Source organism: Branchiostoma floridae, chromosome 6 (genome assembly GCF_000003815.2).
Source record: "Branchiostoma floridae strain S238N-H82 chromosome 6, Bfl_VNyyK, whole genome shotgun sequence".
In the NCBI taxonomy this organism is placed as follows: domain Eukaryota; kingdom Metazoa; phylum Chordata; class Leptocardii; order Amphioxiformes; family Branchiostomatidae; genus Branchiostoma; species Branchiostoma floridae.
Window position 1 is genome coordinate 9,572,495 of NC_049984.1, and position 15,557 is coordinate 9,588,051.

Below are 15,557 nucleotides of genomic sequence, written 5' to 3' on the forward strand. Positions count from 1 at the left end.
CTTACGTATAAACATACCTAGTATGTACCGCATTATCATTTCCTGCTCAACAAGAACATTACAAGGGTTACATTACGTCAACATAATATATGCTGCGCAATGGTTGTCTTTACATTTGAACTATTGCAGTGTACGTATTGTCAATCATTGCAGATTAAGCAAGATTTGTCGCCAGGCACTAACAAGAACGACATAAATAAAATTTTGACAGCATTGCCAGAATGCATTAATTGATAGTAGCTGAAAGTTCATTGAAGATCATCTCTTCACTTCCAGCCTCACCTTGGCTAATGTCACATTTCCAAACCGGGGCCCGGCCGGGCTGTTTGTAGAAACGAAACATAGAAAAGTATAAAAATTTACACAAATAATGCCCACGACTATTACGTCTTGTGTTGTTTGGTGCCTTTTATATCATACTTTTTCGTTCCCAAAAGTTGCCCGGTCGAGCCCCGGTTTGGAAATGTGACGTAGGCCTTTGTCGTGCTCATGCAGTCCTGGACCGGGCGCATGTGTACCCCACCGTGACGTACTCCGGGTCCGGCGAAATCTGCCAGACCTCCTCGCTGTCCTTGCGGAGGACGTTGAGCTTGTACTCCACCGGCAGGCAGCGCAGGTCGCGCCGAGGAGCCCCCGTGGCAGGGTCGATACAGCGGGACCCCGTGTGCGTCTTCACCGCTACCCGGAGGGTGTGCGGGAACCGGTTGGCCTCAAAGTCGTCCTCATACCTGTAGGAAGTCAGTAGAATGATTTTGAGTTGTTAGTCTTTAATTTATTTTGAGTTAATTATGTAAGTTATTACTCCTATGTGCGATTATGTATGTCTTATGTTTATGCGATTGTTAAGTTGAAGGGCTCCCTTGGAAAACAGTTTCTCGTAAACTAAAGGGACGACCCTACAATATCAATAAATAAAAATAGGTCGAGCAAGACAGACTGGCACTTAGCAGAGAAAACTGGTTAGACTGGCTGTAGGGGAAGTCGAAAGAAAATGTTCTCCGGGGAAGAACCCTTCAGCACTCATTCGTTACTATTTCAGCAATCATAGGGAACTTTTATTTTGCTTGGAGGTAAATCCAGAGATATTTCCTGACACAGAGAGCAAAAAGAATAAAAGTACTAAAAGTAAGAAGGCGTCTGTAGATAGCTTCATGAAGTTAACATAGGATGTGCTAGTGGACTGTGTTGAAGTTTTACTCACCGCCATGGGCAGACAGAACGGCCTTGGATGTTAGCACCGTCGTCGAAAGGGATCGGGGGCTGGGAGAGGTGCCTTCGGTAGTGCTCAGGTAGAGCGTCCGAGTCTGAATCTGAACCTGAGTCTGTCACATCTCTTGGCCGGCGGGAGTGGACGGCGGCGTCCCCACGGCCGTACACGGGGTACCGGAGCTGGTGGTGAGCTAGCCTCGCCAACAGGCCGTCCGAGCTCGCTTCTCCCTCCAAACGATCAAAGTTGTTAAATTGAAGAAACTTCTCACGAAGATTTTCTGTCGTCGAGACAGTGGGGTTTCTCCTGGTCTCGTCTTCTTCTGAGGCTTGTTGTAGAGCTGTCACACTTTTTGGGTGCGTGACAGATAGTGGGATGTCTTCTGTACGTGACTGTTGGTCCAGGTCTGAAGACGACGACCCATCTACGTCAATCGGATGATCAGTCGGACGAGCAGACGTCATGAGGGGCGACGTCATCACAGCGATCACGAGAGCGACAATCTGGTGTGAAATGTGAAAGAAAATTATCTACCTGAGCGCACAGGTACAAGGCCACGATATTACCGGTCTACGACATGACATCGCTGTACACAGCAATAAAGAACACTGGATCTGAAGAAATTCTGTCTAATGGAACTATATCAAGACTCCATGTTACGAGGCAGAAAAGCACTATGCTCACGTGCCTTGGTGCGTCTAAAAATCTCGGAGACAAATAATATTGATTGTGTCCACCACAACGCGTTATACACGTCTGTCATTGAACATGGACGGGCTTGGTTGTCAGAAAAACGAGAAGAAGGGGTCTTATACAGAAGAAGCGTTAAAGCACAAGCGTATCTTGTCTGATATGCCATTGAATATTAGAATCAGAAGGCTAAGCTTCCATATCAAGTTAAGTACTCACCATCGGATGTTCCATGTCTACTGGAGTCTTTTCGGCTGCTCACGTAGGTAGCAATGCGTGCAAAGTGTTCGCCGTTGTCTCTGAAGCAAGTACGATCGTGCCGTACCTTTAAACCACCTGTTCATCACCTGAGGGCAGACAAATCTTCTCACTCAAACCTCGCGCCATTTCTGCGGGACTGTCCCTATCCGGGCAGTAACTATGGTGACGCTTGTCGTCACACAAGTTATCTATTGTTCTCTGGGTCAAATGCTGCGCAGGTACTTCCGATACCCGGTAAATGGGGCTCACATTCGCAGTACAACTGACAGCATCGAGTAAAAAATAGAACAATCTCACCAGTCACATGGCGCGATTTATGCAGAACCTAATTATCATCACGAGAAAGCTCGGGATGAGAGATTTCCTGTTCTATGTTTAAGACCTGACGTCGATTCTTACAATTACGTTACATTTTGCACGTGCTGCCTGCATGAGGATAATGAATTCATGGCCTCATGTGCCTTTAAACACTTAGATATGTTTGCCCGTAGGTAATGATAGTTGCAGAATACAACTGATATTTCAAATGTGAGCTCATCAGAAAGTGCCTAAATTCTCATTTCTTGCTAACAGCTACTAGATTATGTAATATATTTGGGCAATGTCACAGTATCATGGCGTTGTCAGTAGCATTTGCTTAGTTTTAAGCACCAAGTACTTTTCTATATCATCACGACACATCAAAAGATATGCAGCTTATCTACTTATGACGTGATGTCGATTGGCGTGGGAGTTTTCTTTCCTGGCAAAAATGAATCATTATTCTTATCATGATTAAAATTATGCGTTAATGCAATGCCCAGGTGATCCCAACAACGTCATCACTATGATTCAGATAAAACTGAATCATTTGGTTGACGTGCGTCCTGACCTGGTGCTGCATGATGACCTCATGCTAAGAATATCTGTCTTACATGACTTGTTCTTTTAGACACTTTCTTATGCAACATTAGTCTTAGATATCATCATCCTTCATAGCTCTTATCCGATATTGTGCAGGACATGCTGTTTGTAAAGATTCAATGTAACTCTTGGAGCTCCAGGTCAATCTTAGGTCATGGGTGACGAAAATTTTCCACGTCTTGGGAAAATCCCTTGATTAGAATGGTGGAAAATTCCATGTGCGTGTTCTTACGTCAGTTCAACATTGTATTTTTACAACAGGCAAGTATCATAGCAAAACGTCCTCATATGTACAGTGGTAATGCGGTGGTATTTCTTTTGACATGATCTATCAAGAATGTATATCGTAGGACCGGACGTCAGAACTTGATAAAGGTGTTTCCACCCTACAGATAGAGCACCTCAATGTTAGTCGAGATTGGCAAAGTATTTCGGCAAAAATCAACATTATTTTTCTCTCCGTACTTGAACTTCCAATACACCGGCTATTTGTGTGGGAGCATCTTTGCATTTCACATATATATATAGTTTGGCGATTCTTTATTTTTTTTTCATCTAAATAAAAATGAAAACCCAACCATTTTACCTATCTGTGGGGTAGTTTTGCAGTGTTGGACTGATGTAAGAACACGTGTGTGGAACTTTCCACCATTCTAATAAAGGGATTTACCCCAAAAGAGCCCCTCTGAACACGAATGAATGGCCTTGCAGACTCCGCGGGCAACATTGATAGAAATGCCAAGGTCATAAGTCACATCCTACGTCAATCCTCCCAAGGTTAACGTTGCGTCTGATCGTCACGAAGCCTGACATGGTAACCAAACGTCGTTTCCTAGGTCTGTGTGTAGACAAAGAGAACATTATGAAAATGAAGGTCAGGCAATTATGTTGTTTGTGTTACCGCCGTATATAGTGCACCAGCTGAAGTAAAGAGATGACCACAGATAAAAATGAGCTGTCACAACATTCCGTGATTACGCGACCCTCCTCACTCCACCCAGGTGTAAAATGGGTACCTGACTTCGGTCAGGGAGGTAAAAGACTACCTTTACCTTCCGTCTGTACTTTGTCTGTACTTTGTACACTGTTAAGATTACATTACTAACTTGAGTGCAGTGCTACATGGATTGAATTAATTGTTCCCGTCTGTTCAAAAGCAAATAAAAACACTCCGTGATGGGTAACATTTTTATAACCTTCGCCAAGAAGGTTATTTTTTAAGACCAAATGGATTATGTTGATATTTTGTTTTTGATGAGAACTTGCTCGTGATGTGGGGTTGCAGGCCGAGGATTTAAAGAACTCTATTGGGGGCAGAGATGTCTGGATGGAGAGAGTGTACCTGGTCCGGGAAACTTGCCCGTGACGATGATGATGATGAGGCATCGAAATTATCAGATTTGGGCCCAATAACGGCTTGTTACGGTACTGTAGCAGTACTTTGGTTTTGATATCTGGAGTTCTGGCTATGCTATATTGTATGGTCGTGCTTTGTGGGTGGTAGATAGCTACTGAGGCCGAGAGTATGTGGTGTAGGTTTGGGTCCCCTGGTTGAAGAATGTTACAACAGTACAACAGAATATGCGATGTTTAAGAAATGTTTTCCTTCAGGCGGGTCTGGGCTGACCTTCGCAACTTTTTTTTGACGTCACAACTCCAGTCACTATCACAGCCACAATTGTTTGTGTTAACTCATGTGTGTGTTCTCTTGTATCCATAGTAATCTTATCCTAAAATATCCCTCCTGTCTACCTCTTAGTCAGGTCAGGTCTGACAAAACAAGTTATTTCCAGATATTTACCTCCATGAAAAAATGGAGGTATAGTTTTGAGTGTGTCTGTCTGTGTGTCTGTCTGTGTGTGTGTCTGTGTGTCTGTCTGTGTGTCTGTGTGTCCGCATATTTGTGGTCAGCATAACTTGAGAACCTCTTGATGGACTACGATGATATTTGGTATGTAAGTAGGGGTTGGGAAGACGAAGGTCAAGGTCAATTTTGGGCCCCATGGTGTGTGACCTTGGTACTGCAGCGCAACTTCCGGTTTTGCTATCTCTGTGTTCTGAACATGCTATGGTCAAGATTTTTAAGTATTAGATAGCTCTTGTGCTCAGGAAAAAATGACATAAGTTTGGGCCCCCTAGCGTCTAGTTTTGGGATAGCAGGGGCATTTTTGTCAAAAGCTTCTGACGAGGATAACTCAAGAAGGGAACAACGGATTTTCATGATTTTTGGTATGTAGGTACCTTAGACAATGTTGTACAAGATAAAATACTAATTATGCAAAATAGGAGTACATTTGCATAATTAATGAGAATATTCTATCATAGCAGTTTTTTCAATGTATCTCTTGTCCCGTACGTGATATGGTCGTGACATTTGGCTGGCAGATAGCTGTCAGTGTCATGACAAAGTGGGGCAAGTTTCAGTCCCCTAACATTCAATTGTGGAACTGCAGGGGCGTTTTTGTCAAGACATTCCAAAGAGGATAACTGCAGAAAGGATTGACGGATTGCCTACATTTTAGGTATGCAGGTAGCTTAGGCAAAGATGTTCATAATGATATGCATGTTATGCAAACGAGGAGTTAATTTGCATAATTAATGAGGAAATTGTATAATTCCATTGTTTTCAATAACTGGACTTCAATAAATGTAATACATGTTAATATGATAGGTGGAATGTAAGCAGATACCAAATATGATAATGAGGAACTTATTTGCATAATTTATGTAAAAATTGCAAAATCGCTTTATGATTTATAATGGGAATTTTATAATTGTGACATGTGTACGTTTGTCAATGATGAACAACACCATGCATAAATTATGTTAATGTCTTAGTCAATTGCATGAAATTTACAAAAGCTCTGAATTTTCATGGAGGTATGAGGTCGCCGAACTCTAGTTTATTCTGCTTTATATTTCTAATTTCAACAGTGAGATTAAACAATACTGTTCCATGTACATAGAGAAAGCAGTTTCCCCGATTTATACCGAATGTATAACATTGCTGATCAAAATCATGCCCACCGGTGGTATCACAAAATACCATGAGCACGTCTCCAAACAAGATGACTAAAGTCCTAAGGAAATATTACTAGTAATTGCGCTGTTGTCAATAATTGTCAGTAAGCTGGCAGTGTGAACATCATTATTTTCAAAGTCTTCATTCCACAGTAGAAATCGTTCGGACAGAATATTACCTTTTCAAGTTATAATTGTATCAACTTCTGTATACATTCATCACCTTGAGCAACAACAACAACAACAGCATTAACGTTACACCAGGAGCAATACGAGCAGATACAAATGAAGTTAAGAGTCCGATTAAAACATTGCAACACAACTACCTCACACTGGGGCTGTCCCCATGGAGTCTCGGTCAACTTGACCAAAAGGTTTCAATTCCAGCGAATCTTGTATACAGATTGGTCGCTAGGTTATCGCTTGTGGAGACCTGCCATTGCTGTATGGTACGGCACTAGCGAGGTTCCGATCCGGCACACGTGAAGCCGATAGTCACGAACTCATACGACTCTTGCCACTCGCCCTCGCTGTTTTTCCGCAGGACGTTCAGCTCGTAGTCTATCGGGAGGCAGGCGAGGTCGGCCCGAGGCGCCCCCGTGGCGGGGTCGCGGCACCGGGAACCCGTGTACTCCTTCACGGCCACCTTCAGCGTCGACGGGAAACGGTTCGGCTCAACGTTGTCTTCATACCTAGATAAATGAAGAAACACAGTCCATGGTCAAGTCCTTTTTCATCGAGTATATGCTATAATTTGCTTACGTCTAGAGTTAGTCGTGTTCGTGTTCCTATATTGTCATTTTTTTCAAACATGAATCGCGTCATGATCTATACTGATGATAGAGCTGTTGTCTCTGACTTGATACACCTACAACAAAATGACTGTTACCTCCACTGGCACATAGACCGCTCGTTGTAACCGTCATCTACAGGTACGGGTGGTTGGGAGAGGTACCGGCCGTGGTGGCGGGGAAGCTCGGCGGGGCTGGCGGTGGGGGTCGGGGCTGTGACATCACGGCGTCTGCGCGACAAGACCGGTCTATCTTCTCGCTGTGTCAGCTCGTGACGTCTCAAAGCAAGGTCTGTGAAGCCGTCTAAATCTGTACCGGGGGAAGAGAGGGGCATCCCCTCCGTGGGCCGCAAGGTCTGAAGCAAAGCGACCAAGAAAACGATAACGACTGTCACCTGAAAATAGTTCAAAGTACAGTCAAAATAATAACAGTAATCCCTATTTCAAGAAATCTGGTGATGTGTATCAAGTGGTCAAGAAAATGTCACACGTCTGCACAAAAGAAATGGCTTAGTAGAGACATTGTTTGACAGGTTGCAAGCTACGCCACTGCAATAGGTTACTGTCTCGATTTTCTTACCAAAATGATTCGACACCGACCATGTCATAGGTGTCAATACCATATTGCCAACCGACAGGTTAACAGCCGACTTAGCATCCGCTTGTGGATACACATGTGAGAAACAGTTGGAATGACAAATAGAAAAGTACACATGTAAGGAAAGTTGCATCATAGAAATATCCCCACTTATAGAAAGATCAACACATGACGAATAAATGATGATGCAGATTTTACATTAAGTCTCATGCCCCGTCATATCTTATTTCATCATCATAAACAGGTATTAAATCTACAGAAACCCCAGCAAAATCCCAGAGAAGCAGAAGCTGTACTTACAGAGCTCATGTCGTTGCCGTGTCTTCGCCAAAGGGAAGAAGTGAATCATTGGACGGAGAAGCAGAACTTTATGGCAAGAATGACTAAGCTCATGCCCGGAAGAATTTTGGGCTTGGTAATTCCAGTATGAGGAAACGGGTAGCTTCTTGTAAGAAATGCTTGATTAAGTGTACCTTGATTAAGATATTAGCAGAATAAACGCTTTTTTAAGCGGACCAACATGTTAAGAAAGCAGGAAGCAGGGTGAAACGTGAAGTCAGACCCTTATTGTAGTGAAAGGTGCCCGAGGATAATTGGGAGCGCCTCTGGAACTTTTCAGTCGACACTCACCTGCTGTAAATAAGAGGAACAGGAAACGATCTACTAAAGATAGAGAACTAGAAGAACTCATTTTGGAACTTTAATTATCCCTATTATAAGACTGTTCCTTCTAACGTCTTTTGCTAATCAGGCTGGTGTGTAAATGTCGATCAAGATGTCGCCACAGCGAGTAGATATTCGTCAGGTTATGTGGTGACTTCAATGAGTTTTGATAAGTTTTCTTCAAATTCACACACTTTTAGATGTTTGTACCAGTGTGACTACATATATGTACCAGTATGACAACATGTAAGCATACGCTTTATTACATGTCTATTCATAGCCGTATGATTCGGAAGAAAGGTGTTGGCCTGTTTCGTGTACAGAATATGTATGTTCTGAAAAAAATCAAAATGGCGTCTCTCATGGTAGTGATCATGTCAAAAAGTTTTACTCAGTCTTTCATGTCACTGTTAGTGACTTTCAATCTTACAAAACGTGTCGCATTATGACTTAGATATTCACAAATGTGGTTCCCTTCCATCACTCCCCCACCCAAGAACGTCATTAGTTTTGTTCTGCAGTGTACTTTCAGTATTTCATACACGATTCATAATACACGTAATGATTTGCACTAGCCAGTTGTTTTATCATTGAATTGATCATGAGCCTCATGTTCATGTAGTCAGAGACCATGAAACACATTGTCTACGAAGAAGGTACACCATTGATCATACAACCTCAAATACAAACGACTTGGAGTACATTCCTAATTAGTAAATTCGTCTTTTAACTAGTAAAAAAAGAGAAGTCGTCTGATTTTTTGTTGCTAGTTAAAGACGAATCTACCTTATGGCTTATCGGTGTAAGGTGTACTCTCCAGGCAGATGTTGGTTGGGAAGATTGTGACCTTTGGCACATGTTCCGTTTTCTGTCCGCACTCCCGACCATAGGGGCAACAGGAGGGACTTCAACACCTTTCTCAAAGAACTGCCCCTCTCCTTGGCCTTTAACATGCGACACGCAGCAGAGGTTGATGAGGAGTGCCGATAGAAAATGCGACATCATGATAGAAAAGTCATAGTCTTCCCCACCAACATCTGCTTGGAGAGAAGTGAGATGAACCCAGGTGACACTAGATTGCAGGCCACGTTGTTAACGCTTGGGCAAGTTTCAATGGTAGGAAGCTCGTGGCAGTCGGTGCCGTCTCCTACAATGCAACAGTCAGAATTCGTAGAAAAACCGGACCAAGGTGACGTAATAATGTATCAGCTGACCCTGATAAGGGTGGGAGGGGCAGGGGAAATGGCACTTACCCTCGCAGAGAACAGATTGACGCACCCAGTCTCTTAAATATATTCCTCTGTGACGTACCAGCTGTCAAAGAGTCCATTATAGTTTGTGTTCACTTTCAAGACTGACGACAAGTTTGTATTGGGGCTCTCCTTCTATCAAAGAAGATGTTGGACGGGGAAATGGCTGTCTTAAATGTGTGGAAGCGAGCAAACGTTACTATTTACAATTCTATCATCTGCTTGTAGATTTTAAGGCCTTGAATGGTGGTACATAGAAGTATAAAGCGTGTACAATAATCCTACGGAAGAGGTCCTGTAATTGTTCTATGCCAAACGTCCTGTTCTGACTACAGAATATCCTGGCGACTTTCGATTAAACTGCAAATACACTGTATTCAATGTCCCACTAGGATAGCCCCAAGCTATTTTTGCAAGAACGGGTAGAAAAATGCGAGTCATTAAATGATCCAGACTTAAGATTTACATCCCCACAAAAGCTGTTAAACGAACACTGACTGTGGCGTATCAAGAAGGTTTAAGTCCCATCTTAACCCTGTTCTTTATTTAAACTTTAAGATCGCATGTGCCGAAATTTGGTCCCCACACCCAGGGGGTAGATACAGTGGAGGAATGCAGGAATGACATGGACCGTCGATCATAGGGCCCGGTCCTTGTGATGACCTTATTAAGCTGTCATCGTGCCCCAACCTCGGATTGGCACTTTCTTAGTAGTGGTGTCGCCTTTAACGACACTCCTTCTACATATAACTAACAAGTCAAGATGTCAATCTTCGGAGGAAACTTCATTGATGCCCTGATAAGAAGAAGCCGATGCCAATCTTCGATGAAACCCATTGAAAGAATCGCAAGACGAAATAAAAAGCACAGCTGGGTTAATGTGATGCCGGTAGGGTTTGGGAAATTACTACAGAGTATGTTAATGAACAGTGATAGACAAGACGTCCTTAGATGTAGTATACCTCATTTGTGTAGAAAGATGATAAGCTTCGGGAAAAAAATTCAATCTATTCCAATGCTTTTATTTCAGGGAGTAAAAATCTTTTAACAAGTCTGCAAATTATCAGTACTTTTCTGCGTTAAGTGTGTGTCTGATCATTTCTTGAAGGCAACTGTCTGCTGATGCTATAGATCCCATCCTTCATTCGTAACAGATAAAGGATTTCATCTCCTCGCTTCAGAAGTCCCTTTGTGAGTTAATTAATGTCTTTATCGTCGTGTTGGTCGATTCCAACTGCAATCTATATTCGCAATGAGAGGCTGTCAACTTCTCTCCCAGCAGGGGCTAAGCAATATTGTCGTGATGTATGGAAAGTACGCCGCATCTGTGTCTGCAATGCTAGCAGACGTACTTTTTTCCATTTAACCAAGGTTTACTAATTGCAAAAATTGCGACGCGTTAGCAAAAGATCAAATGCGATCTGAATGGCATCTAATGTAGTGCATATTGTGAATATATACTTTGAAAACGCTAGTATGAAAAAGAAAAAATAAAGATATTTGATGTCACGAACCCATAGCCTCGAATAGATGCTGTCTTTTATCATCGTAATAATGTATCAAACGTTATAATAGACTTAGATCTACATCTATCTATCTATATAGGTAGATAATAGGTAGATAGATGTAGATAAAGGGAGAGATTTAGATATATTTAGATATAGAGAGTTAGAGGTATAGAAATATTACCAAAGGACTAATATATATGTAAGTGTCACATTGATAAAGATACAAAAGTGCCAACTGGCGTCTCGTCTACATTCTCTTCTTTCCTCAGATGTTATCTTTTTCATCAGACATGGATAATTGGCGTCACTACAAGCACATCAACAGCCCATCCGACAGCCATGGATCTGCCCTGCATGTTTGACAAGTTAGGGCAAATGTAGATACTTATCATCAATGTGCCCCTGCACATGATACCAAATATGTGGGGTACTACAGTACAGGGAAACTTTAGATGCGACGAGAGACTCCGTACTGCCGTAAGTGTAGTACGCACTCCTTCTTTGTGGTCGGCATGCAAAGGGAAGCCTTTATCATGCTCGACTATTTATCTATAGAATTAAACCCCGCCAGACAGAACACAGCCGGAGGCCAAGTCAGAAAGATGAATTACTTTCTCTTTATACCACGTGACACATCTAGTTTACGTCAGTCACTAGTGACGACCACAAAACCATGGCCTGGCGGTTGGACAGACCAGTGCCCACCACAGGCCTGAGCTGGACACTATAGTATACCCGACTTTGGAATGAAGGTGTAGACAAACGTGTCAGCATGGAAGAGAAGGATTCCCCCCCAAACCACGCGGATCTTGTCATGCTAGAGTCCGACGACCTCCATCTTCCCGACGAGTTGGACCGACTGGACATTGATTTTACCGAAGGTTTCATCGGTGACAGGGAGTTAGACCATGCTCAGCCTGATTGTGCGGAACATTGTGACTGTGACGGAGTGGTCGATGCATGGGCAATCGCGCAGGTGTTAAAGCCGTGCACCCACTGTGTGGACAAGATGCAGATGGCAAACAGTAGCTCATGTGGCAGCCGCGGAGAATCATCCAGCGACCGCCATTCTTCCGCCAAAATAGGGGATCTTTCCGGCATCAAATCCACCGAACTGTGCGAACAAATGTCTGCCAACAACAGCAATGAATACGGAGACCTGTCAACATTTCCTTTGGACGGGAGCGAAGAGCAGAGCTCCTGGTCAGAGACGTGCAGTGGGTGCACACTGTGTGACGCTGAGTTCGACTTGGACCTCATCTCTCTGTTCACACATGCCGGTAGTGACCTAGCACATTTACCGGACAAGGCCGTCTCGGCAGAAGAAATGGTCGCAGTGTGGGTACAACAGTGCTCAGAACGACCGTCATGTTTCCCGAGAACCTGTTTTTATGGGTACAAGTTTAGGAACGTTTTGAAGACGGCGTTGGAGAATACACTACTCCGAAAGGTCAAGGGGAAGTTACGGCGGCCTAAGCAGCAGAAACGTTGCTCTCCAATGGTTGACGACTTGGCATAACTGTCCGACATAAATGCGGAAGAGTAAGGACTTATTGAATTGCTTATCCAGTTTTGTTCGTCGTACTTGAGATGACCTAATGCCGATCACTCAAACTAACCTATTTGGAAGCAAACGAGATTCCGTCGAATAGAAATGTGTTAAGAAGTGTAAGTTTAACCAGGTGTTGCCTCAATTATGTATTTATAGCCATTAAAACGGCAGAACAAAATGTACATGTGCAGTGATGCCACTGAATTTGGGGAAAACTCAAAATATATAAATCACTTCGCAATGTCTTGCAACGTGTTGTGTTTGACTGCGGTCTTGTTCTTTACCCCTGTGAAAATGTACGTAACATTATACTTTCCATCATGTGTGTGTATGCGTGTGTACGTGTATGTGTGTGTGTGTGTAAGTATGTGGTGTGTGTGTGTGTGTGTGTGTGTATGTGTTTGCCTCCGACCTTGGTGCTTCAGGATAACTGCCGTTTATTGTATCTTTTGTCCTTGTAATGCCGTGGTCTTGTTAACTAGTGTTATGGGCATGGAACCTACATGCTTTGGCAAGACCTTGTTGTCACGACATACTAGTACTAGTAGTCAGTTCTAGATCTTCCACAATTGGCCTAATTGGCCGTCACTCCTTAATGACAAACACGGGTGGACATCTGGAAAAATTATACGGCATGGACTCACCCCCTGCCGAGGATAATTACACGCATCAACACTACCTTAAGTGGCATTTAAACTACATAAGTGGTCGGCAGACAAACTCAGCTGTTGCAGTACAACAGTGGTGTTTTTCCAAAATCACCAGTAGGTGGTATATCTTTTATAAACACGGTTTCTGTTTTTACTTTGTTGTATTCTTTTTTGTGGGACAGCTATGTGAGTTTCGTATCTACTACGGATATGGTTGTATTCCATCTCATTTCAAATTTTGGAGTATTCTAGACCGGTCGACCAATCGTTACTATTCATGAAAGGGTGAAAATGACAATTACCACCCTTTTTTGAAAATGTGAAAGCAATTTAAGCATAGATGTAGTGCTACAAACACAACAATAAAAAAACATGTCAAAATTGTCTATACTTTGCACAAATGCTGTACATATGATCAAAGTAACACGTATTCACTTATGCGAGAGGAAGTTGTGAAAATTGCTACAATTAGTATACCCCCTACCAGCAAAGATTATGTAGCTTAAGCCTACATTTGTACAACAGGCCCATAAAAATGATATATGTGCCACGTGAAGTGCCACGTGAGACCATGAAATAGTTACATTATTGGTCTTCTCCACACATGTTGTGTGATCATAGTAGAACGTATTCAATACAACGAAAGGAAAGTCCTTATGTGAAAATTGCTACAATTAGTCTACCCTCTACCAGCAAATATTATTTGGATCAATCCTACAGGTCAATAGAATGAAGTATGTACCACATGAAGTAACAAATGAGGCCAGAAAATAGGCACAATACTGTTACTTTGCACACATGTTGTGTGATCACAGTAGAACGTATTCAATGCAACGAGAGGGAGTTCCTTATGTAAAAATTGCTACAAATAGTATACCCCCTACCAGCAAGTATTATTTGGCTCAATCCTAAAAAGGCCCATAAAATGAAGTATGTGCCAAGTAAAGTGCCATATGAGGACACGAAATAGGCACATGTTCTACTGTTTTCTTTTGCACACATGTGATGATAGTAGAATGTATTCAATACAATTACGAGAAGAAGATACTCATGAAAATTGCTACAATTAGTATACCCCCTACTTGCGAAGATCATGTAGCTAAAGCCTATAACAGGTCCATAAAAATGATGTATGTGCCACGTGAAGTGCCATGTGAAGCCATGAAATGGGCACATGTACTACTGTTTTTTTGCACACGTGTGGTGTGTGATCACATGTAGAGCGTATTCAATATAGCGAGAAGTTACTCACGTGAAAATTGCTGCAATTAGTATACCCCCTACCAGCAAGTATTATTTACCTTAATCCTACAGGTCAATAAAAATGAAGTATGTACCACGTGAAGAACCATGTCAGGCCATGAAAAATAGGTTTATTACTGAAACAATCTTATCTGTTGAAAATAGCCCCCTCTGGGGCAATGTCCCCGATGGCAATGTCCCGGATGCAATAGCTTATGTGGCCTAGTAGGGTGGACTGTTAACGTCATAATCATCCATCTCTTTGTCAGATATTGTCTGGGTGGTTATAAACAACAAAATGCATGACAGGTAAGTCCAATTTTGTCGGAATGTGACCCCGGAAAGCAAACAGTGTGCGGCAGGGCTGTTGAATGACAGCAACAGAAGTCGGCATTAAGATTTCTGTGTAGTAATATGCTATTCGCTGCTACCATACAGACGGGGAGAGGGGGTCGGCTAAAGTCTCCAGGCAGATTTACCGGTGCCAAGGGAGTCAGCCGGGCACCGGCCAGCTTTGATGCTATCATATCAGTAGATTGACGACCATTGCAGGAACGTTATCTAACCAATAGCGTGTATGCTTGAACATACTGCTGAGGGCATATATATTTAGACACACAATACACAGTACAGCCGCTGAGAAGTGTAAGAAAACAGCCGGTGATTTTCCTCCGATTAACGCGACTGTCTCTCCCGCATCGTCTTATGTTACGAGTTAATTATACGTTTGGTGACGGCGGATCAACAAGTGGCGTGACAAACTGGATTCATCTAGATTCCAGGACTGCTTACGTCACCATCGGTCCATCTTCCGGTAAAATCCCGTCTCTCCAAGTGGTCAGTTTCAGGTCATGACCTTGATGTGTCCGTGACCATGACCTCTCGTGTGCAGAGGACATTTAGGTCCAATTTTCTTAGAAAGGAAAGTTCGACGGACGTTCAACGACCACATTGAACCCAACAGCTGTCCAATTTCCATCTCTAGTTTGGACGAACTCCAGTAGATGTGAGCGATCGAAGTTAACATTGAACTCGAACATGTTGGCATCAATATTTCGTACGATCAACCTCCTGAATAAATTCCCCGTGCTTGTAATGGCACCATAACGCCATGTTTCTGTCACACGTCAGCCCTTCATAATTAATTGGTCATGGGGAATGAATGATTATGTCTCACTGTATGCCTCAAATTTCAAGCGGTTGTCTTTCAGATAGAGTATGC

General features: G+C 42.8%; 2 protein-coding genes across 2 annotated transcripts; both read right to left on the reverse strand.

Moving 5' to 3' along the window:
* Positions 1-12: 12 nt before the first annotated feature.
* LOC118418528 lies at positions 13-2,369 on the reverse strand. Its single transcript, XM_035824510.1, has 3 exons — positions 2,117-2,369; positions 1,202-1,710; positions 13-728 (listed from the first exon to the last, which is right to left on the reverse strand). The coding sequence occupies exons 1-3, from the start codon at positions 2,129-2,131 to the stop codon at positions 488-490; spliced, it is 765 nt and encodes a 254-aa protein (XP_035680403.1). The 5' UTR covers positions 2,132-2,369; the 3' UTR covers positions 13-487.
* Positions 2,370-5,966: 3,597 nt separating this feature from the next.
* LOC118418540 lies at positions 5,967-7,952 on the reverse strand. Its single transcript, XM_035824529.1, has 3 exons — positions 7,771-7,952; positions 6,972-7,267; positions 5,967-6,774 (listed from the first exon to the last, which is right to left on the reverse strand). Exons 1-3 carry the CDS (start codon positions 7,777-7,779, stop codon positions 6,540-6,542), a joined length of 540 nt encoding a protein of 179 aa, XP_035680422.1. The 5' UTR covers positions 7,780-7,952; the 3' UTR covers positions 5,967-6,539.
* Between the last annotated feature and the right edge of the window lie 7,605 nt (positions 7,953-15,557).

Bases quoted from the DNA above. Each gene is read 5' to 3' on its own strand.
- LOC118418528 (XM_035824510.1), bottom strand. The intron at 729-1,201 runs GTGAGTAAAACT...GACTTCCTACAG, and splicing joins CGTTCTGTCTGCCCATGGCG to GTATGAGGACGACTTTGAGG.
- LOC118418540 (XM_035824529.1), bottom strand. The intron at 6,775-6,971 runs GTAACAGTCATT...TCATTTATCTAG, and splicing joins CGGTCTATGTGCCAGTGGAG to GTATGAAGACAACGTTGAGC.